At 48.6% G+C, this 25,641-nt stretch overlaps 1 protein-coding gene across 1 annotated transcript in view; it reads right to left on the bottom strand.

Annotated features, from left to right (window-relative positions):
- The window catches only part of FBXO3 (F-box protein 3), a 1,552,568-nt gene that overhangs the window by 1,312,800 nt on the left and 214,127 nt on the right, over window positions 1-25,641 (bottom strand). Inside the window, exon 2 of the mRNA XM_069623397.1 lies at window positions 24,714-24,803. Coding sequence (XP_069479498.1) covers window positions 24,714-24,803 — 90 coding nt within the window. The remainder of the gene's footprint in view (window positions 1-24,713; window positions 24,804-25,641) is intronic.

The raw sequence follows: 25,641 nt of genomic DNA, 5'->3' as shown, positions 1-25,641 counted from the left end.
CCGAAGGAACATCTGAAAAATGCCACAGCATTCCCAGCAGTGTAACTTGGCTAGCAAGTCGGGTGAGTGCATATTTACTTTATAAGAAGCTCTAAGCCTGTATCATACATAACTAACACACTGGATAAGCAAGTATCGCACACATTTAGGAATCCCTTTCTCCACAGGAGATCATGAGAACCAGGTGGACAAAATTTCACATTTGAGAAGCCATTTACATCGAGAAGGTAGGCGAGATATTTGCAATGGTTTCTATAGAATGTTGGGACTACCAATTATTCTCCTTTCTAATGAGGATTACTTTCTTATCACCAGGGAAGTGAATAGTACCAGCACTTGGTTAAGGAGACAAACCTCATATGCAAGAAGACTCAAGAGACAGTAGAGCTATCAACCATTCATGTGATTTGAATTGTAGCAGATATTATGTACATATAACTTCCTATTCAGTAATGGACCTTTCTTTACATAAACTATTATTGTTTCTTTGATTGTAGAGAAATTATAAGAGGAATTCCATTCCCCTGATGAAGAGAGAACCTCTCGAAACATGTTGGGACAAAAAAAAAATGTTTTTTCACATTTGGATTATTTTATTAGTGAAAAAATGTGTTGTATAACCTTGTGTCAAGAGATATACGAAGACTTGTTACATTTCAATAAGTGAAGATCATTTCCTGAACATCAATTATGTTCCACATTTAAGACTTATGTATTGTGTCAAATATTTTGGCGACTAGCCAAAGATAGTGTGCAGGGGACAGGAGTTCCCCGTCTAGGGAACTAATTTAGATGGCATAAGTGGGTTCATTACATCATTAAAGCCGCCAATGAGGACCCAAGAGTCTGGCCGATTATTCTGGAGGTCATCTAATAGATCTAGTGTCAGAGGCGGAAAGGCGTACACAAACGATACCGCAAATTCCCCTCCACAATATCCCCCTCACCAACACAAAGCGCCCTTGAGGTTCCTGTTTCACCGACAGAGGAGTCTGAGGTAAATCTTTTGTGTATTATTATTAGGATACCTCTCGCTCCCATGGAAAAGCCACCATAAACTGCAGTTCATCATTTGTGCGCTTCAAAAACCTGCATTCTGACCGGCCAGATGTGTTTCAGTAAAGCTACATCGGAAGAGTGTCTGTTGAGAAATTGTAGTAGGAGCTGCCCTATAATGCTGGATCACAGCCCGTACACATTCCAGGTCAGAAAAGAAATCGATGTACCCCCTCCACCACCACCTCCACGCATATATGGTGAGAAGTGTAGTGCGAATATCGAGTTCCACCCCATTTACGTCATCGGAAAGAAGACAGCCAATGTACCCCAATTGAAACCTGTGCAAGTGTCCTAATCTTCAACAATAACTGCTAGTACAACAATCCCCAACCTTTCCACCCCGTACTTCAACCCATACTGAAGAACTGGTTGCCTGAATGTTGCGATGAACATACACAAGTAACCAAAATGCAGTTAACTGCGGGGCTAACATGGAGAGAGCCAAGGAAAAAGACAAACTCCTGTTGTGTCCCTGGTCAGTCAAATTCCCTGACTTTTGGAATTGGAATTACGAGGCACAACCTCATGACGAGAGCAGAAGAGTTTCACAGGAACTCAAACTTCATCCTTTGTCCACTGTAGTTTGCGATTCTCCGCCATTGTCGGGTGAGTGTGGGACAGGGAGATCATGCAGCCTCGGAGAGAGTTTGCGTGTCGGTCTAGTGTTGCCAGTGCGTGATTTTGAAGGTGAGGAAGTTGCAACGTATACTTCAAAACAGTCCCAGGCCTCACGTGGGTGGTTATAAGATGCTTGGTCACCTGGCGGTACACTAAGTTCTAACGGTAAGAAAAGCGCAAATTTAATGCCATGTGAGTGGAGTTTCTTCTTAATGGAGGCGAATGTGTGGACAGAGCCAAGGACAAGTTATTATAAATTTGGGATATATGAAATAGCAATTTGTCCGCCACACATTCCTACTAACCTCACAATATTGTCAAAATATGGGAATTGTGGTCGTTTTGATTCATTGAAAATAGTGACTTTCACAGAATGTTGTCTATGTGATATTTTGTGTAAACAAAATGCATTTCTGTTATTCTTTTCATATGGAAATTTTTCTGAGTATTTTTATACTTATTGATTAAAAATTGTTTATCTCTATTGTTTCTGTCTTGATCTAGTGACTGACATGATTGGTAGCACTTGTTGCAACTAGACACACCTAGCGTGTGTGTAGGCGGGTAGCTGTTAAGTGGCATTTCTTGATGTACAAGGGATACAAATGCTGCCTACAGAGGTCGCTGCGGGAGGGCCACAGGCTTTGCCAGGTGTTAGAGTACAATACTGGCAGTGAATGCCCGTACCTTGACAGGCCTGTGCAACCAGGCGCTGTTGAGTCTTACTGGAAGGCCCTGCAAAGGCTGCTGGTGCCCACCAACTTCTTCCCGCACTCCTGGCTAACGGAGTGTTAACATCAGTCCGGTGCCCCTCAGTGGAAGACAGAGCGTGGCCCACCGCAGGCAACGGTCCGGAAAGCTGGTTCATCTAGCCGCCAAGGGCAAGAATGCCAGCAATGCGAACTTCAAAATGGCACCCTCTACCAATCGCATTAGAAGAGCTGCTTCGTTCAAGCCTTTCCCGGCCCTGAACAACTTTGGGAAGATGTCGGGATGGAGCAGATACGTTCCACTGTTGCGCTGTGCAAAAAGGTTTCAAGATAAGAAATTCCAACAGGATTTCTACTTCAGGATGATGCCGGCATGATGGAGCTCGAGAGACTCACGTAATCATGAGCTGGCTTCACAACAACACCCACCCCCCCTCTGGTGTGCGTTAATAAATCCTGTTTCACTGAAACCTGCTCATAGGTCTCCAATCTTTGGAATCAGAGTGGATTGGCTGGGCGATTGTTCCATTGGTAGATCAAGCACAGGAGAATTGAGACAAGGAGTACAAAAAGTTGTTAATGTCATACATTTTAAATATGAACAGTTCCTATGTGTGCCGAGGCCGGAAGTGGGGACGCAGCTTCAGGGACAACCGATGCATAGAATCAATGTGGCATTAACCTGCCACTTTAGTGCCTCATTCCTTTGGAAATACAGGGCTTCACGTTTTTTCTGTTTTCCGCTTGCTGTCTCATGACTGTACCAATCGTGGGGAAATAACTGTTTAAGGCCAAAGGCTCTGAGGGACACTGTGGGTAGCTGTACTGTGATGAATCTAGCGATGTCCCTCTTTGTGGAAAAACTCTTCCCATATGGCCAGTGAAGGGCAGCCGCTACCTGATCCCCGACCCTGGTGGGGACTACCTGAGGGAGGACCACATGGAGGGACTCTGCCCTCATGGGAGGTAAGGACACTCACTGGCAGGATATGGTATCCGCCTTCCCACTCTGGGTAGAACACAACCCCCCCGACTTCCCAAACCTTTAAGGCATGTTGTGGTATAAATCTAGCCCAAATACTTTACACTAATATTAGGGCTCTTTCTAACCCTTTTTTGCAAATGTACTGAGACAAGGAAGAGCACAAGAGTAATGCAGGGCACTGAAACTATAGACCTAGAGACGCGCTCTAGTGGTTGGAAGGATCTGATAGGTGCCGGGACATTTAAAACTCTGGCTCCGCGAGGAAGATGGAGAATCACCATACCAGATGTGGATGGGAAAGCGAGAAGAAAGCCAGCTGCAGCAGGTAACAGAAGAGCTCCTACCGGCGCCGTCACGAGAAGCTCAAAGGGGGAAGGTATGCGCACGGAGGCCGACAGCAGGAGATGTTGCGGAGAGAAGGCCTCAGGCACTGCCAATACCGGATAGCAGACGAGACACCAGCAGAAGGAAAAGGTGCGCCGCTGGAGAGACCGAAGACCACAGAGATCGGTGAAGCAGCCAGACGAAAGCGGTTGAGTCCAGAGAGGGGAATTGGGACACTGGGGTGCTTCGCAGTGTATACTGCACACCAAGGAAAGTGAAATGTACAGGGTTGAGCCTAGGTAAGGGAGCTGGGACGCAGAGTTCCATTTGGAAATTAGATGAAAGAAAGCTGGTCGGAGACCAACTGCCTGAATGAAGTCAATTGTTACATGTGGAAAAAGTCCTGGCAGGAGAGTATACCAGTTAACCTATTGCAAGTCTGGGACCCAAAGGTAAAGTGAAGGTTGTGCGCAGTCCTGTCAAGAGAGTATACCAGGGAATGAGATTGCGAGTCTGGGACCCACACCCACTTACAAATAAACTGTGAAAGCCAAGAAAAGGAGGTACAGCCTCTTGAAAGTGTGAAATCCAGGGTAAGGGCCCCATACCCTTGGGCTGGTAAGGTGAATAAGTGGTGCAAACGAAGGAGAGGAAAATAACTCCTTGAGTGTGTGAAATACAGGGGAAGGGAGTCATTATACCCCCTAATCCCCCGTGGATTGGATAATTACATATCCGGGAAAAAGAACTGTGAAGAACCTGGGAACCTCAGGGGAAAGGAACCCCTCCCCCCCTCTTTTCTGAGGATTGTGGAACTTTATGGAACTTTGATTATTTGTTTATTTTTGCACCTTCTGGAACTTTTGTGTTGGAACATTGGAAAAAGCTACAGATGGCCAGTTGAAAGACTATCCCCTTGCATGTTATTTTAAGTTTAGCATATAAGGGTCAGGTTAGGATTTTGGACACAGGACGTAGAACTCTTTATTTTTGGACATTCTGACACCGACATTATTTAGTTTCATTGAGGCAGGGAAACACCTCGTAGTGATAAGACTTATCTTGCCTTTTCTCCAACCATCTTTTTTTCTCTAATAAAAGTCTCTAGCAACCATCACAATGCCCTGTGTCTGAATCTTACCCCGGATTCATTACGCATGGTGTCAGTAATGGGATCCAGCTCATTTAATACAAACTTGGGAACCCTAAAAGTCAAAAAGCTTAGTGAGCGAGCATATGCTTTGATTTATCAGGTAGCCGTAAAGAGGTGTTGCAACCCGGAGACACCAATCTAGTCCTAGTGCCCCCATCGGGAACCTATGTAAGATTAGCTTCAAAGTCTGGACTGGCCTGGCAGTTCGACCTGGATGTCATGGCTGGGATAATAGACTCTGACTGCAATGGTGACGTGAAAATTCTAATACAGAATAATGTTAAAGATCCCTAGCACATCTAGATGGCAGAGAAAGTGGCCCAGGGGATTTTAGAGAAGGCCCTATTACCCAAAATGGTAGAAGTCACTAAAACGGGAAATACAGAAAGGAGAAAGAAAGGCTTTGGGGAAGCAGATGAAGACCTTCCAGCTCCATCATAGGTTTTACCATCAAATCATAGGGCAGAAGAAACTGAGATCAACCAGAACTTTTTGCCCAACTTAACAATCCTATGTTAGATGAAGCCTTCCTGCATACCATTTTAGAAGAAGAGAGGAGAAAAGAGGGACCTTTCTTCTTTATCGGGCAAGGTCTTCTGTACAGGGGAGATAACAGTTCTGAGGGCATGCTTAGATCTCAGATTGTGGTCCTCAAAAGTCAGATGAATGGCCCCAGAACTCTCCCATTCCCATCTAACAGGTGGCCATCTAGGAACGACCAAAACGCAAGGTCGGGTGATAAACAGATTTTATTGGTCTGCCATTTACGCCGATGTCAAAATGTTGTCCTTACCTATGACTTGTATCAGAAGACTAGTACGCAAGTACCGTCTCAGGCCCCACTCCAACCTTTATCCATTAATGATAAACCCTACTCTCGTATTGGTATGGATTTAGTGGGACCTCTTAAACCATACAAGCGAGAGAACTGGTACATGTTGGTAATTTTAGATTACGCAACCAGATATCCGGAAGCCTTTCCTCCAAAGAACACCACCTACCAGCAAATACTAAAACATTGATAACTTTTTCTTTCTAGAGTTGGTTTACCTAAAGAGATCCTTACGGATCAAGGGACCACCTTTATGAATAAGTTAATGGCAGAGCTGAAACATGTCTTGCAGATTAAAACACTTCGAATCTCAGTATGCCCTCCCTAGACTGACGGATTAGTTGAGCATTTTAATAAAATCCAGAAGAGTGTTCTTAGGAAGTTGGTAGAAGCGGATGAGAGGAATTTAGGTGGTATGACAGCCTGCGCTCTATGCCATTCAGAAGACCCCCCCCCCCAATCCTCCCTAGGCTTCTCACCTTTTGAGCTTTTATACGGTAGGGGGGGGACATGATGTGGGAGGAAAGAAAAGAAGCTTTATTTCCCCTGTCTCAGACCACCCAACGTCTGACGGTACACATGGCAACTGGAAGATCCATAGTCCACTCCCAACTGGCCAAAGCCCAAGAACACAGATCCTTTCTTGATAAAAGTGTCACCTGTAGGTCTTTTTCTGTAGGACAAAAAGGTTATTGTTGTGTTACCAACTTCTGAAAACAAAATGCTGTCCAGATGGTATGGACCCTACCAGGTCCTAGAGCAGAAAGGGCCATGTAACTACCAGGTCTCTCAGCCGGATAGATGGCTTAGACTAAGATAGATCACATTAACCCGTTAAAAGAATGGAGAGAAGAACACTTTCTTGCAACAGCACCTTAATGCCTGTGGGCTGCAGTGCGCTTTACAAATTGAAATTCTTTTTTTAAATTTTTTTAATAACAGTAGCATCAACAACTGTGGTAATGGCTAGCCTTCTAAGGTACGGACCGGAAGAGAACAAACTAATGCCCCCCCCAAGTCTTCGGCAGAATCAAAGACAAGGTCTCCAAGACCTACTGGAACAATTTCCAGGTCTGTTCAGCGATTAGCCCGGGAGAGTCAAAGGGGTTTTTCATTATTGGTACACCTCCTGGGAAAGTTGTCAACCTGAAACCCTTTCGAATTCCAGAGACCAGAAAGGAGATAAGTCGTACAGGAGGTGGAGAAGATGCTAACCTCAGATGTTATAGAACCATCTCAAAGTCCCTGGTCCTCTCCAATAGTCCTTGTTGCAAAGCCTGATCCATTGTGGAAGTTTTGCATCGATTTTCGTAAAGGTAAATGTGGTGTCCCAATCCGACAATTATCCCATGCCAAGGCCTAATGACTTGAATGATTGATCTGCTGCTTATCTATCCATGATTGATATGACAAAGGGCTTGTCAGGTACCAGTGAATCCAGCGGGCAAAGAGAAAACAGTCTTCCGCACCTGTGTGGGACTATTTCAGTTCATGGCATTCCCTTTGAGGCTTCATGGGCACCCCCACATTCCAGAGGCTCATGGATCAAATCCTTTGTCCATATTCAGCATTTTGTGGAGTATATTTGGATGACAGTCATCCATATTAAGACATGGAATGAGCATATGCACTACCTTTATCAAGTAACAAGGCAGGAATACTGCAAACCCCCCAAAAATGCCACCTTGCCCAATCTGCAGTAAAGTACTTGGTTTTTTTTTTGTTGGAAACTGTCTTGTGCAACCACAAACAGAAAAGGTGAAGGCTGTCCAAGAAACCCCGACTCCAAAGACAAAAAGAGACCTGCAAGCTTTCCTTGGGTTAGTGGTGTATTATAGAAGATGTATTCCCAATTACTCTACTATATACAGCTTGCCTTACTGATAAACTTAGAAATGTTGAATCCCAAAAATGTAAGTGGAATCAACAAGACCAAGCTTTCTTTAACACCCTCAAGAAGATTCTCTTTAGTGAACCAGTCCTAAAAGTAGCTAACTTCAATAAGGAGTTTACATATTACAAACAGACACATCCCAGATTGGGTTTGGGGCAGTTCTCTCCCAGGACTATTACGGCATTGAACACATTATTTTTATTAGCCGAAAGCTTTTCCCACAGGAGAGAAACTATGCCACAATTAAAGTGGAGGTCCTAGCTATAAAATGGGCTGTGCCTTTCTTATGATACAACCTTACAGGGAGGAAGTTCCAATTGATAACTGATCACTCCCTATTAACGTGGCCCAGTCTCCAGAAAAAACACTAATGCCATAGCCATTTGCTGGTTTTTAGACCTACAGCCGTATTGTTTTAGTATAGAACATCGGAAAGGAAAAGAACAAGGCAATGTGACTTACCTTTCCCATTTTTTCAATAGTTTTAGGAGAGACCAGCGACCTGAGGGGAAGGTTATGTGATGAATCTAGGGATGTCATCACTTCACCTCTAGGAAACTTTTCCCATATGTGGCCGTGGAAGGGCAGCCGCTACCTGATTCGGCCCCTGGGGTTGGCTGCCTGAGGGAGTACCATATGCGGGGAGACTACCCCTCATGGGAGATGATGTGACTCGCTGGCAGGAACATGATATCCCCCTTTCCACTCAGGGCTTAACATCCCCCTCCTGACTTCCCAAACCTATATGGCATATTGTGGTATAGATCCAGTCCAACTACTTTACTCTAGTAGTTGGGTTCTTTCTAACCCTTTTTGCAAAAGCACTGAGATGAGGTAGAGCACGAGAGCACTGAAGCTCTTGACCTACAGACGCACTAATGGTTGGGAGATCCAACAGGTGCCACAACATTTAAAACCCTGGCACTGCATTGAAGGTCGAGAACTACTATACCTGATGCGGGTCAAGAAGCAAGAAGGAAGCCAGCTGCAGCAGGAACAGAAGAGCTCCTACCGGCGCCGTCACAAGAAGCTCAATGGGGGAAGGTATGCTGCGCGAAGGCCGACAGCAGGAGACACTGCAGAGAGAAGACCCAGACACAGCAAATACCAGAGAGCAGACACAAGACGCCAACAGAAGGAGGAAGTGCCCCACTGGACACACCGAATACTGCAAAGAACGCTGAAGCAGCCAGACGACACCAATGAGCCCAGAGAGGGTAATTGAGACACTGGGTGCTTCGCAGCGTATACCGCACGGCGAGGAAAAGCAGTGACATTTACAGGGCTAGCCTGGGTAAGGGAGCTGGGACACAGTGTATTTGGAAATGAGATAAAAGAAAGCGAGTCAGAGACCCAGTGCCTGAATAAAGTGAATTGTTACATGAGGAGAAAGTCCTGGCAGGAGAGAATACCAGCAGGAAATCTGTTGAGAGTCTGGGACCTGCACCCACGGATATAGTGAACATTGTGAAAGTCCTGGCAGGAAAGTACACCAGCCAATGAGATTGCGAGTCTGGGGCCCACACCCAATTATAAATAAACTGTGAAATCCAAGAAAAGGAGAGACATCCTCTTGGAAGTGTAAAATCCAGGGGAAGGGAACCATACACTGGGCTGGAAAGGTGAATAAGTCATGGAAATCAAGGAGAGGAAAAGAATCCCTCGAGTGTGTGAAATCCAGGGGAAGGGAGTCATAACCCCCTGGACTGGATAATTACATATCCGGGGGAAAAGAACTGAAGAACCTGGGAACCTCAGGGGAAAGGAAAAACCCCCACCCGCCCCCCTGCCTTTTCTGAGGATTGTGGAACTTTGATTATTTCTTTATTATTTTTAGCACCTTGTTGGAACATTGGAAAAAGCTACCGATAGCCAGTTGAAAGACTATATCCCTTTGCACATTATTATATGATATATGATGTGGCATTTATAACGTGCCCGTTTCTAGGCGCGACAAGACAAGGAGGTGGAAACAAGGGAGGACAAAATAACGATCTTACTAGGCCTTGTGTCAAACAGATCGCGCAAGTGCAGGGAAGGGGAGAAGTGCCAGGGGAGAGGGGCAGGGGAAGTGCAGTTAACTCCCAAGTGCAGCCAGCGAGTGGCTCATAAGTGCAGAGAGAAGGGACTGTAGGGTTGCAGATCAGTGCTGGAGAGCCCAAAGGCAGTGCAAGGGCAACTGCACATGCAGGGGCCTACCTAGGCCCAAGTTCAGAGGGTGACCAGTGTGCAGAGCCGTCAGGTGCATCAGCAGGGGAGAGGAAGAGAGAAAGCACAAGCAAAGAGGAAGGTCTTGAGTTGCTCCCGGATCCAGAGGTGGTTCTGCTCAAGTTTGAGAGAGGCAGGGAGGCTATTCCAGAGGGAGGTCCCAGCCAGGGACCCCAGTAAGAGTCAGGTTAGGATTTTGGACAGAGGACAGAACTCTTTATTTTGGAACATTCGACATCCCTTAAATTTGTTGAGACAGGGAAACCCCTCATAGCGATAGTGTCAGATAAGACTTTCTCCAACCCGACCCTCTTTCTTTAATAAAAGTCTATGGAAGCCATCACAATGCCACTGTATGCGAGTCTCACCCCTGATTCATTACAGTACACATGGTGGGTAGTGCTATTACGGGAGAAGAACAAGTTACTTTCTTACCTGGTAACGTTCTTTCAATGGGATGGTCCGACGACGTATTCCATATCTATGACAGGTAATGTCCACAGCTGTGCTGCTTCGGAAAATCTTTGGCGTCTGTGTCCTGCGTCGATGACGTCGATGCGCCGTCCCCGAGGACCTCCTCCGACGGCCGACGTCACCCGATGTGATAAGTAGGACGCACGACGCCCATAGCCTCAGTTATAGTTTTTTCCCCCAGAACGTGTGCCACCAGTTTTCTGCCAGTCAGACACACAAAGCCTTGCGGAACGCAAGCTGCAATCGCAAAAGAAATTCTGAAGCGGGGAAGGTAGGGAGGGAGCGATATGGAATACGTCGTCGGACCATCCCATCCAAAGAACGTTACCAGGTAAGAAAGTAACTTGTTCTTCGAGGGGATTGGGTCCTCCGATGTATTCCATATCTATGACAGACTCCCAAAGCAGTACCAAACAAGGAGGTGGGAAAAGAATTTAGAACACAAATTTAGCATGCCCAATCAAATTGCGGAATATAGGACTGCCTTGCCAAAGGCCAGATCCTGCCCTCTGATGGAATCGAGGGAGTAGTGATGTGCAAAAGTATGTACTGAAGCCCAGGTGGCTGCATCACAGATGTGACGAATAGGAAAAACCCTCTGCAGGGCAGTAGACGCAGCCACTCCCCTGGTAGAATGGGCCCGCAAGCCAGCCGGAGGGTCCTTACCTGCCAAGCGGTAACACTCAGAGAAAGCTAAAATAATCCAACGAGACAAAGTCTGTTTCGTCACAGCTTGTCCCAAACGCTTTCCAGCATAACCAATGAAAAGTGTATTGTCCAGTCTGACCCTGGACATGCGTGAAATATAAAAGCTCAACGCTCTCCTAGGATCAAGCCTATGGAGCCTCTCCTCTTCCTTACCAGGATGTGGAGAAGGATAGAACGCCGGAAGAACAACCTTCTGGCTCAAATGAAATTCCGAAACCACCTTCGGAAGAAAAGAAGGACGAACTCTGAGGACAAACCTGTCCTTATGAAACACAGTGAAGGGTGGCTTAACTGAAAGTGCCTGTAACTCACTCACTCTGCGAGCGGAAGTAACCGCAACCAAAAACCCAGTTTTCAGAGTTAACAGTCTCAAAGGGCAAGAATGTAAAGGCTCAAACGGAGCACCCATAAGAAACTTAAGAACAAGGTTCAAATCCCAACCGGGCACCAGAAAAGGTGACGGAGGGAACACATTAGTGAGCCCTTTCAAAAACTGAGAAATTAAAGGAATCTTAAAATAGGAACATTCTTCAGACGAGCGCTTAAAGGTGGACAGCGCGGTGGCCACCAGGGGGCGCACTGACAATGAGCACTGCCGTGTGAGCTCCACACCCTCGGGTCCCAAAAGCGCTTTGAGACCCTGCTTTTGACCCCCCCGTGGAGAAGCAACTGCTGCTCGTGCCACCCGAAGTGGCCCCCCACCCACTGAGCGAAGTTTGGGTGAAAAACGGACTTCCCATCCCAGAGTAAAGTCCATCCGACAGCACTGCCCCTCCCCGCCGCATAAGCAGCAGCCGGAAAGCGGGACGCGACTACGCGCCACATCGAGGAACCCGGCTCCCTCTACGAGCCGACTGCGAGCGGCGCAGGCCCTGCTGCGAACCCCCGGCGACCACAGCCCTTTCGCCTGTTGTCCCGCTTCGCCAGCGGAACGGACGACCATCTGGGGCAGCCGAGTGTGTCCGCACTACCCACGCGGCTACCTGAGCAGCTCCGGGCGAAAGGAAGCTGTGGAGAGGGTAGATGCCCCCCTCCCCCCCTCGGAGCACGCAGCGGCGCTTCGCCTGGCTTGGGGCCCTACCTATCCGCCCCCCCCTCATCAAGGGCCCGGGGCCGGAGATAACATTTGGGGCGCAGACAGGAACCGCCCCCCACCATAACCAGGCCCCTGCGACAGGCGGCACGCGGCCTCAAGAGGGCCCCCACATCAAGGCCAGACACACAGGCCACTGAGGCGGCACACGCATATATTGAACACGGCCTACGCCTTTGGCCCAGCAGCTCCGAAGGACAAGCGCCGTGCCCTGGGAGATTTAGACGCCACAGCCAGCCACGGAAATCAGGGCAAGGGACTTGCGCCCGAAGTGAGGACAGTGCAGAGGGTTGGGCCCCCATCTGTGGGGCGTGTGCCCTCCTCTGCACAACCACCAGTCTTTCGGGCCCCCCCCCCCCGGGGCCTGAACCTCAATCTAAATCAAAGCTACTGGTCAGGAGATCTCCCCCACGCCATCTTGCCTGGGCCTACACCCAAGACCACGGCGACAACGGAGCACCCCTCCCATTGGAAAGGCTCCCGCGCGCTGAGAGCTGGGCCCCCGTGCGCTGTGGGGCGTGTGCCCTTCTCAGAGCCAAGTCCATAAAGATGCCCACCTCCACTGGACCTCAACACCGTTAAACGGGTGCCCCCCAATAAACCAAGGCGCAGCACGCACCCTGCCCCTCCTCAACTGCCCAGACTCCTCTACCAGAGGGCAACCTCCAACCTTGAGCCATATTCAGTCGGGTGGTTGTGGAACCAGGGACAAGCCTTGATTTCCGCTCTCTGGCTGTACCCTTAGTGGGATCTCTTGCCCAAACACCGCCAAACCCAGCGTATGAACTCCAAGGAGAGACTGGCGGCATACCAGTTCTCACCCTCGCAACACAGCTATTGCGCACCCAGAGTCGCCACTATGTCATCACTGGGCCCCGAGGCAGCCTCCACCAAAGCAGACGTCGCCGATATCCTCAACGAAATGCAGAGTATGATAGCTGACATTGGCGGCAAAATCGATAAAATAACCCAAAGGATGGACAAGATGGAGGACAGGCTTGAAGAAGTTGAGCACAACCAGACCTCGCTGAACACCCTAGAGACCCAAATGGACTTGCGACTCGCCTGACTCGAAGCCAGGGAAGAGGAATTTCGGCTAAAAATCGATGACTTGGAAAACAGAGAGCGGCGCAATAACATACGCATCTTCGGAATTCCGGAGAATGAAGGCGAGACTGAGTCAGACCTGAAAAGAACATTGCATAGCATAATCAAGTCGTTTTTCAATGATGACTCAATTGATGAACCCAAAATTGAACATGTCCACAGGGCTGGGGGAAAACCAGGAGGCCCGCGATCGGTGCTTGCCCGATTCCATTACTACGCAGACAAGGCCAGGGTCTTGGACAAGGCCAGAAACACTCTGCAAGTCACGTTGGGCCCGGTACATGTCTCCATATATCAAGACCTATCCTCCCTCACACTAGCAATGCGGAGAAAGTGCCATCCACTCACCAAAATGCTGAACGAAAAAGGGGTCCGATCCCGTTGGGGTTATCCCTTCTCGCTTTCCTTTGAATGGGAAAGCAATGCCATAAAACTAATCTCAGAAAAGGATATTAGGTGCTGCATATTTGACCTATTGGGTACCCAAGAGGAGGAACCATCACAGAGCGGAAACAGGCCAGAGGCAAAGGAATGGCACACCAAACGTCCACGGAGAAAGAAGATGCAGGGCGCCAGGAAATATAGACGGATGAACGCCTCCCCGGACACCGAACATTGAACCCACTTTGTTCCTTTACTTGTTTCTCGTTTCATGGGTGCGCCTGACGACGGACATTAGGCTAACTAGAGACCTCTGAGAACGTCGGATGGACACCCATTGGGTAGCAACGGGGGAGGGTGGAATCGTTGTCCTCACACCGCCCCACTTGATGCGGATGAGGTGCTCAAAAAGCAACCTGGGGTGAGGGTACACTTAGATGATGTGATTCGATGCACTTTAGTGGGCCTTAAAGAAGGTGGAGGAAGCCGAGGTTTGTGTGCGTCCCGAGAAAGGGTAGCACGTAGGAGGTGGTGTGAACCGATATGAAAATGAAGGAGGGCCCTTACAAAGTTTTACCGGAGGCCGAATATCGGGCGCAAATGACCGAGATCTTATTGTTGAAAGGCAGTTCAGTTCGTCAACATGTTTACATATGTAGGGGGGGAGTTGGGGGCTCATGGTTATGTTTTATAATGATGTGGTTGGGACCGTTTGAGGTGCGGTTCCCGTTGGTGGTCCGAAGACGATTGGGTGAACATAACCCAGCCGGATCGGACGCCGTATGGTTTGGAGGGGGGGAGGGGGTGGACTAGTGCAACTCGAAGGGTCAGGTGGAACGGATGAATAGGAAAATGAGAAGAAGAGACAGGCACACTTAATACTGTTGAAGGCTGAGCGACAAGGATGTTCAGCGGCCCCCATAGGGCCACATAGGAACCGGCTTACTTGTGTAGGAATAGGCATATGGCAGGTGCTTAGAGCAGAGACATTGAGGCAGGCGCACTTATTGGGCTACCTCACACATTGCAATGGCAGCAACACCTAGACATTACAAGCCAAGCATATGCACGCTCAATGTAAAAGGCTTGAATTCCCCCACTAAACGCTCGCTGGTAGCGAGGGAATTTAAGAGGTCTAACATTGATATTATGTTCTTACAAGAGACGAAGTATCAGAAGGGTAGCGAGAAGGGGATCCCCAGTGGTCTGGTGGGGCACACATATTGGAGTTCGGGTGTCCTCAAAAAAGTTGGGGTGGGGATCCTGGTCCGGAAGAACCTCTGCATGAAGATCCTAAATTCCTGGACTGACACGGAGGGTAGGGCCATGTTAATAGTGGGATCCATTCAAAACACAGTCTTAACCCTTGCCACAATGTATGCACCTAACCAAGGCCAAAAAAGATTCCTCCTAAAAATACCGAATGGCTGTTTAATAAATCGCAAGGTCATACTATTCTTGGGGGCGACTTCAACACATGGATGAGCAGTGCCATGGATAGGTAAACCGCACACAATGTCTCCCAACCTCCCCGGTCGCAGGAACATGCAGAAAATAAAACGATACTTGCCCTGTACGGCCTCTCGGACAGTTGGCGTCACTTACATCCAATGGACAAAGGATTTACCTTTCGATCCATCCCTCATGACACGCTCACAAGAATAGACTATCTGTTCCTCTCGGAAGACCTAATGAGAATACTCCACACCCCAGACATACATCCCATTGCATGGTCTGACCATGACATGGTTGTGGCGGAACTAGACTGGGAAGGCCTTGCACATCGCAACACTAAGTGGAGGTGCAACGAAACGTTGTGGTCGGATGTGGTTTTCAGGGAAGAATTGGAAAATGAAATCAAACAATTCTTCACGACCAATGATACGGGTGAAGTCACGAAAGTGAATGTATGGGAACCGGCAAAGGCCACTTGGCGTGGGATCCTAATCAGGGAGGGGGCGAGGAAAAAGAGGGAACGCACCTTGCTGGAGGCTAACGTTAGAAAGAAATTAGTCGAAGCAGAGAGTCTAGCCCAGACATCTCCTCAACGTAGAGCTGCACACCTTGCGGAAGCTAAGACATTACGGGAGGAGCTAAAATCCCTGGAAATGAGCAAGGTGACCCAGACCTTACAATATCTGAAACAAAAGTACTACAAAAAAGGAGATAAAGCTGATGCCCTCCTTGCGGCAAGGCTCTGTGCGCAAAGGGCAGAAAGATGAGTAGACATGATAGAGAGGACAGATGGCACTCTCGTGGATACAACAGAATCCTCCCCGGAGGGCATACGAGAGGCATTTGCCTTTTTTTATGAAGATTTATATATCTGTGACCCTCCTCCCCCACCGGGGAGTGTAGATTTCCTATCTCAAAGAGGCAGATCTCCCGGCACTTACGCGCCCGGAGGCGGAAGCTCTTGACACTCCGGTCACTGGGGAGGAGGTGGCTGATGCCGTTAAACGTCTTAAGTCAGGAAAGGCACCTGGGGACGATGGCTTCACCCCTGGCTTCTACAAAACGTTCACTGCGTTCCTTACCCCTTTCCTGGTGACCCTATTCAACCACATCTTTGAAACAGGGCAGGCACCCCCGTCCTTTGCTCAGGCCCTCCTAACGGTCATCCCAAAAGAAGGCAGAGACCCCAAATACTGCGGGTCATATCGCCCCATATCACTCCTTAACATAGATGCCAAGATATATGCGAGAGTGATAGCGGCCAAATTAGAAACGCATTTAACTAAATTAATACACACGGATCAGGTCAGCTTTGTTATGGGGAGACAGGGAGCTGACACGATGAGGAAGACGTTACACTTGATACACGTGGCACAGGGGAGGAATGACGACCCCACCCTCCTGTTGCTTGATGCCGAAAAGGCCTTCGACAGAGTCGATTGGGAGTTCCTGGAAAGAGTTCTAGTCTGGATAGGTTTTGGCCCCAAACTACGCCGCGCCATTAAGGCAATATACTCAGCTGCCCAGACCTCTGTAGCGATGAACGGTGGCTACTCACGGTGGTTCCCATTAGAAAGAGGCACCAGGCAAGGCTGCCCATTATCTGCTATACTGTTTGTGTTGTCTCTCGAACCACTGGCACAGAAGCTTAGACTTGACAAAAGGGTGGGAGGAATTAAAGTAGGGGATCAGGAATACAAACTAGGCCTATATGCTGACGATATCCTCCTGCATACAACGAACCCCTTGAGTTCGATACCTGCGGCTATGGAAATAATTGGGGAATACGGCCAATTGGCGGGCCTGAAAATCAACACAGAGAAATCGGTCCTCCTCCCGCTAGACAAGAGTAGGGACTCAGAGGTTGAGCGATTCACACCCCTAGGGATGGAGGTTAGTCTCACTACATTGCGATATTTGGGCATCAATGTGACTCGTGACCTGGGTGACCTATTTGAAGCCAACTTCCCCCCCGATACTAAGTACAATACAAAAAGACATTGAACGGTGGACAAGGCTCACCATCTCGTGGATGGGCCGACTGAACACCATTAAAATGGTAATCCTGCCAAAGTTACTTTACTTATTTCAGATGCTCCCCATCCAACTCCCCAGAGATTTCTTTGTAACCACCAAAAAAGCCGTACATACCTTCCTATGGCAAAACAAAAAACCCAGGGTCCCTGCTGCCTTACTTCACCTCCTGAAAGATGATGGCGGGGTGGGTCTCCCAGACATAGAGCTGTACTATAGAGAAGCACAACTGCGAGTGCTAATCCCACACGTCAGACAACAAAAAGACCCTCAATGGATAGGCTTAGAGAACTACTATCTCCGTCCTTTTATCGTGGGGGAATGGTTATGGGTACCTGGGCCCCAATTACGAAATAGCATTACAAATCACCCCATCCTCGGGACCATATGGGCCATATGGAAACCAAACAAAGGAATGAAAGGAGTCACAACATTACCCTCCCCCCTGGCGCATCTACGTCTTCAGGGAGGTCCCAATCCTTATACCTCAACCTTTCAGAAGCCAAGCGTGAAGGTTGAGGGATCTGACCTCTGGATGGAGAACCTGACCCCCCTCCCGTGAGAGCAGATCGTCTCGGTAGGGAAGACAACGTGGAGGGCAGATGGACAAGTCGAGAAGGTCCGGGTACCACGTCCTCCGGGCCCACGCCGGAGCAATGAGGATCATCCGGGAAACTAACCTCTGTAACCTCCGCAGTACTTGCGGGATGACGGGGACTGAAGGAAACGCGTACAGCAGTGTGAATGACCACTCCACCACGAACGCGTCTCCTAAGGCTCCTTTTGGAGGAAATTCTGGCGAGCAAAACCTTTCGCACTTCCGGTTGACACTGGAGGCGAAGAGATCTACTTGAGGGGTCCCCCAAAGGGCGAAGATCATCAGGAGAATCTCGTGAGCCAGCTCCCACTCGTGAGAGATCGTGCTCTGCCTGCTGAGAGCGTCCGCCGTCTCGTTGTCGTCTCCGGCCAGATGAACAGCCGAGATCGAAACTTCCTGCTGGATGGCCCAGAACTCGAGCTGCATCGCCTCCCTGCACAGAGGAAGTGACCCTGTCCCCCCTTTTTGTTGAGGCAGTGCATGGCCACCATGTTGTCCGTTAGAATCAGGACACTCTTTCCTCGCACAGTCGGCAGAAAAGCCTTCAGGGCAAGCCCGACGGCCCTCAACTCCAACAGATTGATATGGAGTCTGGACTCCGAAGGAGACCAACGACCGCTGACTGTCAACTCGTTGGCATGAGCTCCCCATCCCGTGAGGGATGCGTCCGTCACGATCGTCACCTCTGGCCAGGGCAGCCAAAATGGGGGCCCCCTTCATCAGATTGCCTTCGACGGCCCACCACAGAAGGTCCTGGGCGACCGAGGGAGGCACCTGAACAGGGTCCGACAGCCTGCCGGAGGACTCAGACCACTGGAGCTCGAGTGCCCACTGCAAAGATCTCATCCGCAGACGTGCCTCTGCCACCAGAAGAATGCAGGATGCCATGAGGCCGAGCAGTCTCAAGAACTCAGACGCTGGGAGATTCTGGGCAAGTTGAAACTTGTGCACCATCTACTGAATGTGAAGAGCCCTCACCTGGGGAGGAAAACACTGCCCCAGGGATGTGTCGAGCACTGCTCCGATGTAATGGAGCCGCTGCGTTGGTGTCAAATGGGACTTCTTTAAATTGAGGGAGAAGCCCAGCTTGTGAAGGGAGTGGCAGGTGACGGACAGATGATCCAGGACTTGCTTGGGAGAGCTCCCCCTGATCAACCAATCGTCCAGGTAGGGGTAGACGTGAATCCCCCTTTCCTGAGATGCGCTGCCACCACCACCATGAGCTTGGTGAAAACCCTCGGGGCGGAGGTCAATCCGAACGGCAGGACCCGAAACTGAAAGTGCGAGTAGCCAACCGCGAACCTCAGGTACTTCTTGTGCTTGGGATGGATCGGCACATGGAAGTAAGCATCCTTGAGGTCGAGAGACACCAACCAGTCCTGATGTTGAAGGGCCTGGAGGACTTGAGAGAGAGTAACCATCTTGAACTTGTCCTTCCCGAGGCGTTTGTTCAAACCGTGCAAGTCCATGATGGGTCTCAATCCCCCGTCTTTCTTTGAAATCAAAAAATAAGGGGAATACCATCCCTTGTTCCTCTCCGCTACAGGCATCAGTTCTATGGTGCCTTTCTCCAGCAGGGCTTGAATTTCCTGCGCAAGGAGCGGATCCGGACTCTTCAAAGAGAGGTTCCCAGGTGGATTGTCGTGAGGCCTCTGCCGAAAAGGAAGACAGTAGCCGTGGGTTATGATCTCCAGAACCCACACATCTGAAGTAATGGCTCGCCACTCTACAAGATGCTGCGTCAGCCTTCCCCCAACCGGCGAACCATAGGACCTGGCCTCATGACTGAGTGGTAGCGGCTGCGGCGTTGTCTGAGGGCAGAGAGGCAACTGCCCGAGTGGCCTTGGCACCTCGAGTACCCTTGTTTCCACATCTGGCACTCCTACGGTGGCCTATTTGACTGCTAGCTCCTCCCGCTTTCCTGAAGGACAAGTAATAGCGAAAGGAAACTCCCCTCCATTGCTGTCCCCTAGGACGAATAGGTGGGAGGTTGGTGAACTGCAGCGCCCAACGACTTCACTGCAGCTTTGGAGGTCTGCAACCTCTCAAGGCTCTCATCAGCCTTGCTGCCAAAAAGATGTTCACCGTCAAAGGGCATCTTGAGGAGCCGGGACTGCACATCAGGAGCGAACCCAGACTTCCGCAACCACGCAAACTTTCGTATTACGGTGCTCGCCGCCATGGACCGGCTGACACAATTTGCCATGTCCAAACCTGACTTAACGGCCTCACACATGGCATCCTTGCCATCCTGAACCATAGCAAGGAAACCATCCCGTTCGTCCCCTTCGGGAATACGTTCAGCCGCTAATACAAAACAGTTCCACAGAGTGTGTGTGAAACGAGACAAGGCACATATGGAGTTGGCCGTAGCCGCCTGCACCACCAAACTCTCCGGAGTGGGGTGCCTGGACAAGTAGCAGGGGTCGCTACTGGCTGGACGGTATTTTCGCGACAAAGACTTGCCCACTGCCGGGAGACTCTACGGAGCAGTCCAAGCCGCCGCCACCCTTCTCTGCAGAGCCATATGAAACAGCAAAACCGGGTCAGTGGGGGGACCAAGATCAAGGATGTCCGTGAGATCATCCTGAACGAACTCCCCTAGGGGAGCTGACCAACCCAAGTACTCGGTGACCCGAGACATAAGGCGCTGATATGAAGAATAGGCATGAGTGCCAGGCTCCGGCCTACAAAACTCCACCTCCGGAGAGGTGTCCAGTCCACTAGCATCATGCAGTGACTGCCTCAGGTCATTAAACTGGTTATGGCCCGAGATAAGCTCATCTGGTACCATAACCGGAACCAAGCCGTCATCAGAGCCTTCATCACCCTCTGAAATGTACTCCAGGTGGGGAGAGGAAGACATCTGGGGACCAAAGCAGTGCCTGACCTTAGCCAGAGCCTTTCTAGGGACTAACCCCGTGCCACGGGGCCCCTCCGACACCACCGCCTCGAAAGGCGCCGAACGAGTCGGCGCCGACAGAAACGGCGTCGACGTCAGCTGCAGCGCCACCAGCATCGACGGCGTCGACAGGCCTCGAAGCCGGAGCTCTGAGCGTGTCTCGACTACCTAGGCGGCGACAGCGTCGACGACCCCCTCGGAATCGTCGACTACCTCAGCGCCACAGGCATCGACGTCATCTTCGAAGACAGCACAGGATCACGCGGTCTCTAGCGCGTCGAGGACCGGGACCTGGAACGGGCATGGCAAGAACGGCTACGCTTGTCCGAGCGGGACCTCTCCCGCGAGCCGTGCCGACCACCCGAGCCCGAAGGCGTACGAGCGGTGTCTCTCGACCGGTGCCGACTGATCCCACTCGGAGGCGCGGACGGACCGGTGCCCTGTGATTCAAGAATCGCTAGCATCTGCTTCCCGAAGGAAGCCCATTCCTCCGGTGCCGCTTGCATGGAGGGATGAGCGACCCGCCGACGGGCCCGAGTCCTCGGAAGAGGACGGGGAAGGCGGCCGATGCCGGCGCTTCCGGGAATGCCTCGAAGAGGCGGAGGAGTGGCAAGACCGACTCCTGGAAGGAGACCCACTAGACTTCCGACGATGACGGAGAGAGTCGCCCCTCGAGTCATCCGTCGAAAGCCTGCAGGCCTCAACTTCCGGGGCTTAGACACCCGACCTACCGACGGCTTCTTCTTGCGTTCCCGCAAGGCCTTTGCCGTGAGTGACTGGCAGTCGACACAGTCGTCCGTATCGTGGGCCTCCCCAAGGCACCAGAGGCAAGCGTCGTGCGAGTCCGTGACCGACATCTTGGACCCACAGTCCCCGCATTTCTTGAAGCCCGGACACGGGGTTGAAGATGAAGTAGACATCGCCACAAACAGGTCTTCACAAAAAACCGAACAGGTTCAACGAACCGAGAAGAAAACAGCAAACTCCAAAGAGTCGAGGCATACCGAGATTCACGAAGCGAACACGTTCGTGGAAAAAACGGAATTGAGGCTATGGGCGTCGTGCGTCCTACTTATCACATCGGGTGACGTCGGCCGTCGGAGGAGGTCCTCGGGGACGGCGCATCGACGTCATCGACGCAGGACGCAGACGCCAAAGATTTTCCGAAGCAGCACAGCTGTGGACATTACCTGTCATAGATATGGAATATGTCAGAGGACCCAATCCCCTCGAAACATCCGTCTTAACACCTACTTTTACTTTTAAAGTAATACTTAAGATCGACCACTAAATTTCAGTTTTTGTGTAGAATGTAATCGGATTGGTAAACCTCAGAAACAGATACATGCATGGATTGAAGATGGCACCAGAAAAAAACAAGCAAACATCTAGTGCTGATTTAACAATTTACTGCAGCACCTGTACACCCTACATATTATTCACCAGCTATACCATAACTCAGCCTTGCTTTGGTGCCCTTTTATCATTTTATTTAGAGAGGAAACGTGTGTGATAACAGTGGCACAATTTGGGGACAATAGGCTGCCTTTGACTTGAAGTTCTTTACACTGAAAATGACATCGCTAAAGGTAGCCACTTCAGCCAAATTAATCTGAACCACAGGACTGTTACAATTAGAAACATTCAATGAAATGATTTTATGCGACCACACTTTCTAAATTCCAATGGTTATTTCAGATTTCCACATGAATCAAGATCTTTTGACCAGTATTTTTCCTATGTCTTACTGCAGAACACACTTTTAAAAAGGGGACATAAGCATGTACAATGATCATACCAGCAAGTAGTCATGATCTCTACTATTTGTTTCGTTTTAATAACAAAAATTAGGGGCTGCCTCTCAAAACCACAAAGGGAATCCAATCTAACTGCTTGTCCTCTTTCCTTTTCTGTACTTGCTTTTTCCTGCTCTCACTTTCATCTGCCATTCCTTTCACTCTTCTCACCCTTATGTTGCCCTTCCTGTACTCTCCCTTTCCCACAAACACCACTTCTTTCCAGCCACAGGGGCAGAGTAGGCAACGTGTTCAAATTTAGTGCCATCTTCATGGATGCCAGAGTTTACTCAGCCTCTTCAAATTATAAACAAGACATCCTACAGAGGGCAGCATTTTTAGAAACCTGGGACTGTGTGAGAAACATACATACAAGTCTACACTGTTTTCCTATTCCCAAACGCACAGAATTGTATCCCTTTATTAGCTAAATGAAGATTTGCAAAAAGTGAACAAATGCGTCACTCATTTCAGATCAGAGGTATCATTGCCCATAAGGAAAGTTATGTTGCAACATGATGCCTTCATAGGAAAGATATACTTTTATAAATATATTTTTATTTTCAGTCACCTCAAATTAAAGTCATACCACTTCCGAATCTCATCTGCAAACTGGAACAAAAGATCATAACAGTCAATTGGTAAAAGATGGATAGATATGTGAAACTCAAGGCAATGATGCAATGTAGTCACCAAAAGTTGTTCAAACTGTCTCTTTGTTGATATCAAACTTAAACAAGGTTGAGGATTTGATAAACATCAAGGAAAGGGAAATCTCTAAACCAAAGAGGAACATCTACATAAACCATGTTAGGATGGGTTAAAGTAGAGAGGGATCCCTTAGAGTTCCCCTCATGATCAAACCTAAATGTCCAAGACCTATACCCAAGTGTCTCTCAGCCTCCTGGCTTGCCCGCTATTTGAAAACACAAAATTGTTCAAACCGTATTCGCTAAAGCAAACATTCTAACTGGTCTTGAAAGTCCATCCCGATCTTTAAGAAAATGTTCAAACACAAAAGGCTATCAACCCTTCAGAACGTCTTAACAGTTTCACAGTATTAACAGAGATGGGTTCTTGGTAAAATGCCAGTCCTCTGGCCACTACCATTAGCAGTCAGTCTCGTCTAGCAATAGCTTCCCCTTTGGCTCCTAACAAAGGGTCAGTTTCCTTTCTTTAAACCTCCTGGCTCCAGGCACTTGTTAGTTTACCCTTTCTAGGGTATTCAGTTTGAACCCACTTAACTAGGATCTCATCTTGCATACCCTTTTCTTGGGGTCTTCATGTTTACTCCCACTCAAGGGTCTCATCTGGTGTGCACACCTCTTTATGGCGCTTCTTAAAAAAAGAAAATCCTGGAATCTGCTACACCAGCCTCCCCCTTGGGCTAGAGGAACCAGGCAAAGGTTCCTCCTTCCCAGCATCTCCTCTACATCTTCTGGCATATTACAGGAGGGAACACAAGCCTTATCCCAGGACACAGACTACTGTTAGGATGTTCCTCTACTTAAATAGTCCCACCCCAGGGTTTTCCCTTTCCCGATTGGCCCTTTCTCAATCATGCCGAGTCATTTCCCCGCAATTGGTTCTTCAGCTACTCGCGTCTGTGCTCTAGTTACACGATTTTGGTCTCTTGTACTCCCATTGGAAATCTTTTAATTGAGTCCTTCCTCCATTTCCAAGGTTCACACAAGGCTAAAAAAAAGCTGACTACCATCTTGGGTGCAGTTAGAATGAAAATAGGTGCTGGTGGCTGGCTGTGCCTGTGATCCACTTTGTGGATCTGGTGTTTCTGCCCAGCTTCCTGGTTTTACCTGGCTTCTGTAATGTTACAGCCCACCCTCCTGGGTCTCTCTGCCCTCTGGTATATGCCTGTGCTTTGATCGTTTGTTTTTCCTTCTTTTTTGCACTTCTTTTCTTTTTTTTAATAGCCCTCCACCCTATATCCTCCTGTCTTAATTTATACCCAAACCCAATCCCCTCCCCCTCAACTATTTGTTTGTAAAAAAAAAGTGCAAAAATCCTGCAATAATGTGCTGCTTTTGGCAACGTTTTTGCATTCGCGTTTTTTAGGCGAGTCCACTTGTAGATATGAGTCTGGCACCAACTGTGGCTGCAAGCAACTTTCGATTCTTCATACCAACTGGTTCCATACAAACATACCTCTGAGATATTATCTTTGTTTGGAAATGTGTAGAAAGATGCACTAGGATGCATCATTGAGACATTTACAGCATAATGGGCAAAAAGTTATAGTTTACATCTCATGTGGAAGTTAAACTCTTTTTTTCGATCAATGTGGTAGTAAATTATGATTCACACCAAGAGGACATTAAAAACACACACTATACAAAGCGTTTTAGTAAATAAAACAGCACTTACTCAGATAGCAGCCAATACTTCTTACAGAACCTCTTCCAAAGTGGTTCATGCACGGAGAGTTGATTGAGCCTCCGGTTGACATAGCTGCAACTATAAAAAAACAGGTATGAAAATATGGTCAGCTCCTCACTGTCGCCACATAACCCAACCTTTGGTTTTACTTTCAATGTCCATTATGTTCAAAGCGCATTCATGCCACCATCTCGCATTCATGCGACTGGATAGCTGCAGATCCAGCACCCAGAATAAGTGAACCAACAGGTTAAATTAGTTACGTTCCATTTTTGATAACTGTCCAACGATTTTGCTGAAGTCTGCTTTTGTTTTATTATTTAGCTAAATTATTAATTTTCATTCTGTTTTAATTACCTTTATGATGTTTCCATCCTGTGCAGTATTCATTCAATCATTACATTTGAAACTGTCCCGCCTGCTTCCTGGGCCAAGGCTCCAACATCCAATACTAATTGGATAAATAGAGCGCACAGGCTAGGAATGTGCATGTAAAGAATGCCTTCTCTCATGAAAAGCATGGTCTCCTTGAAAACATAGTGAAAATACATTTAGGCACTCAAGGCTGACAACAAAATAAACAGCACTGGTGAAATTAATGTGGGCTGCTACACTAAGGTCGCTTTAACTTTAAACAAATGCTTCAGTAAATTCATGCTGTCAATTTTCACGTTTAAGTTCTAATTCAAACAAAAATGCAAGTGTGCCTGAGAATCTGAATCCACTTATTCACCTGGCTCTGCATATCCACTACTGTCTCGTTGCAAACGATTTAAGCATGAAGCCTTTCTTTAATTGGAACCACCCCAGGTCTTAAAGCCTAGTGTATAGGGTGACCAGACGTCGCGGTTTTGCCTTCTGTCGCCCTTTTTTTTAATTTAAAAACACCCGTTCCGGTTTTGAGGAAAGGCAGGGT

The sequence above is a fragment of the Ambystoma mexicanum genome, chromosome 11 (genome assembly GCF_040938575.1).
Source record: "Ambystoma mexicanum isolate Mex_15411 chromosome 11, UKY_AmexF1_1, whole genome shotgun sequence".
Lineage (NCBI taxonomy): Eukaryota > Metazoa > Chordata > Amphibia > Caudata > Ambystomatidae > Ambystoma > Ambystoma mexicanum.
The sequence above is the reverse complement of the archived record's forward strand: the minus strand, read 5'-3'. Positions and strand labels throughout refer to the sequence as shown.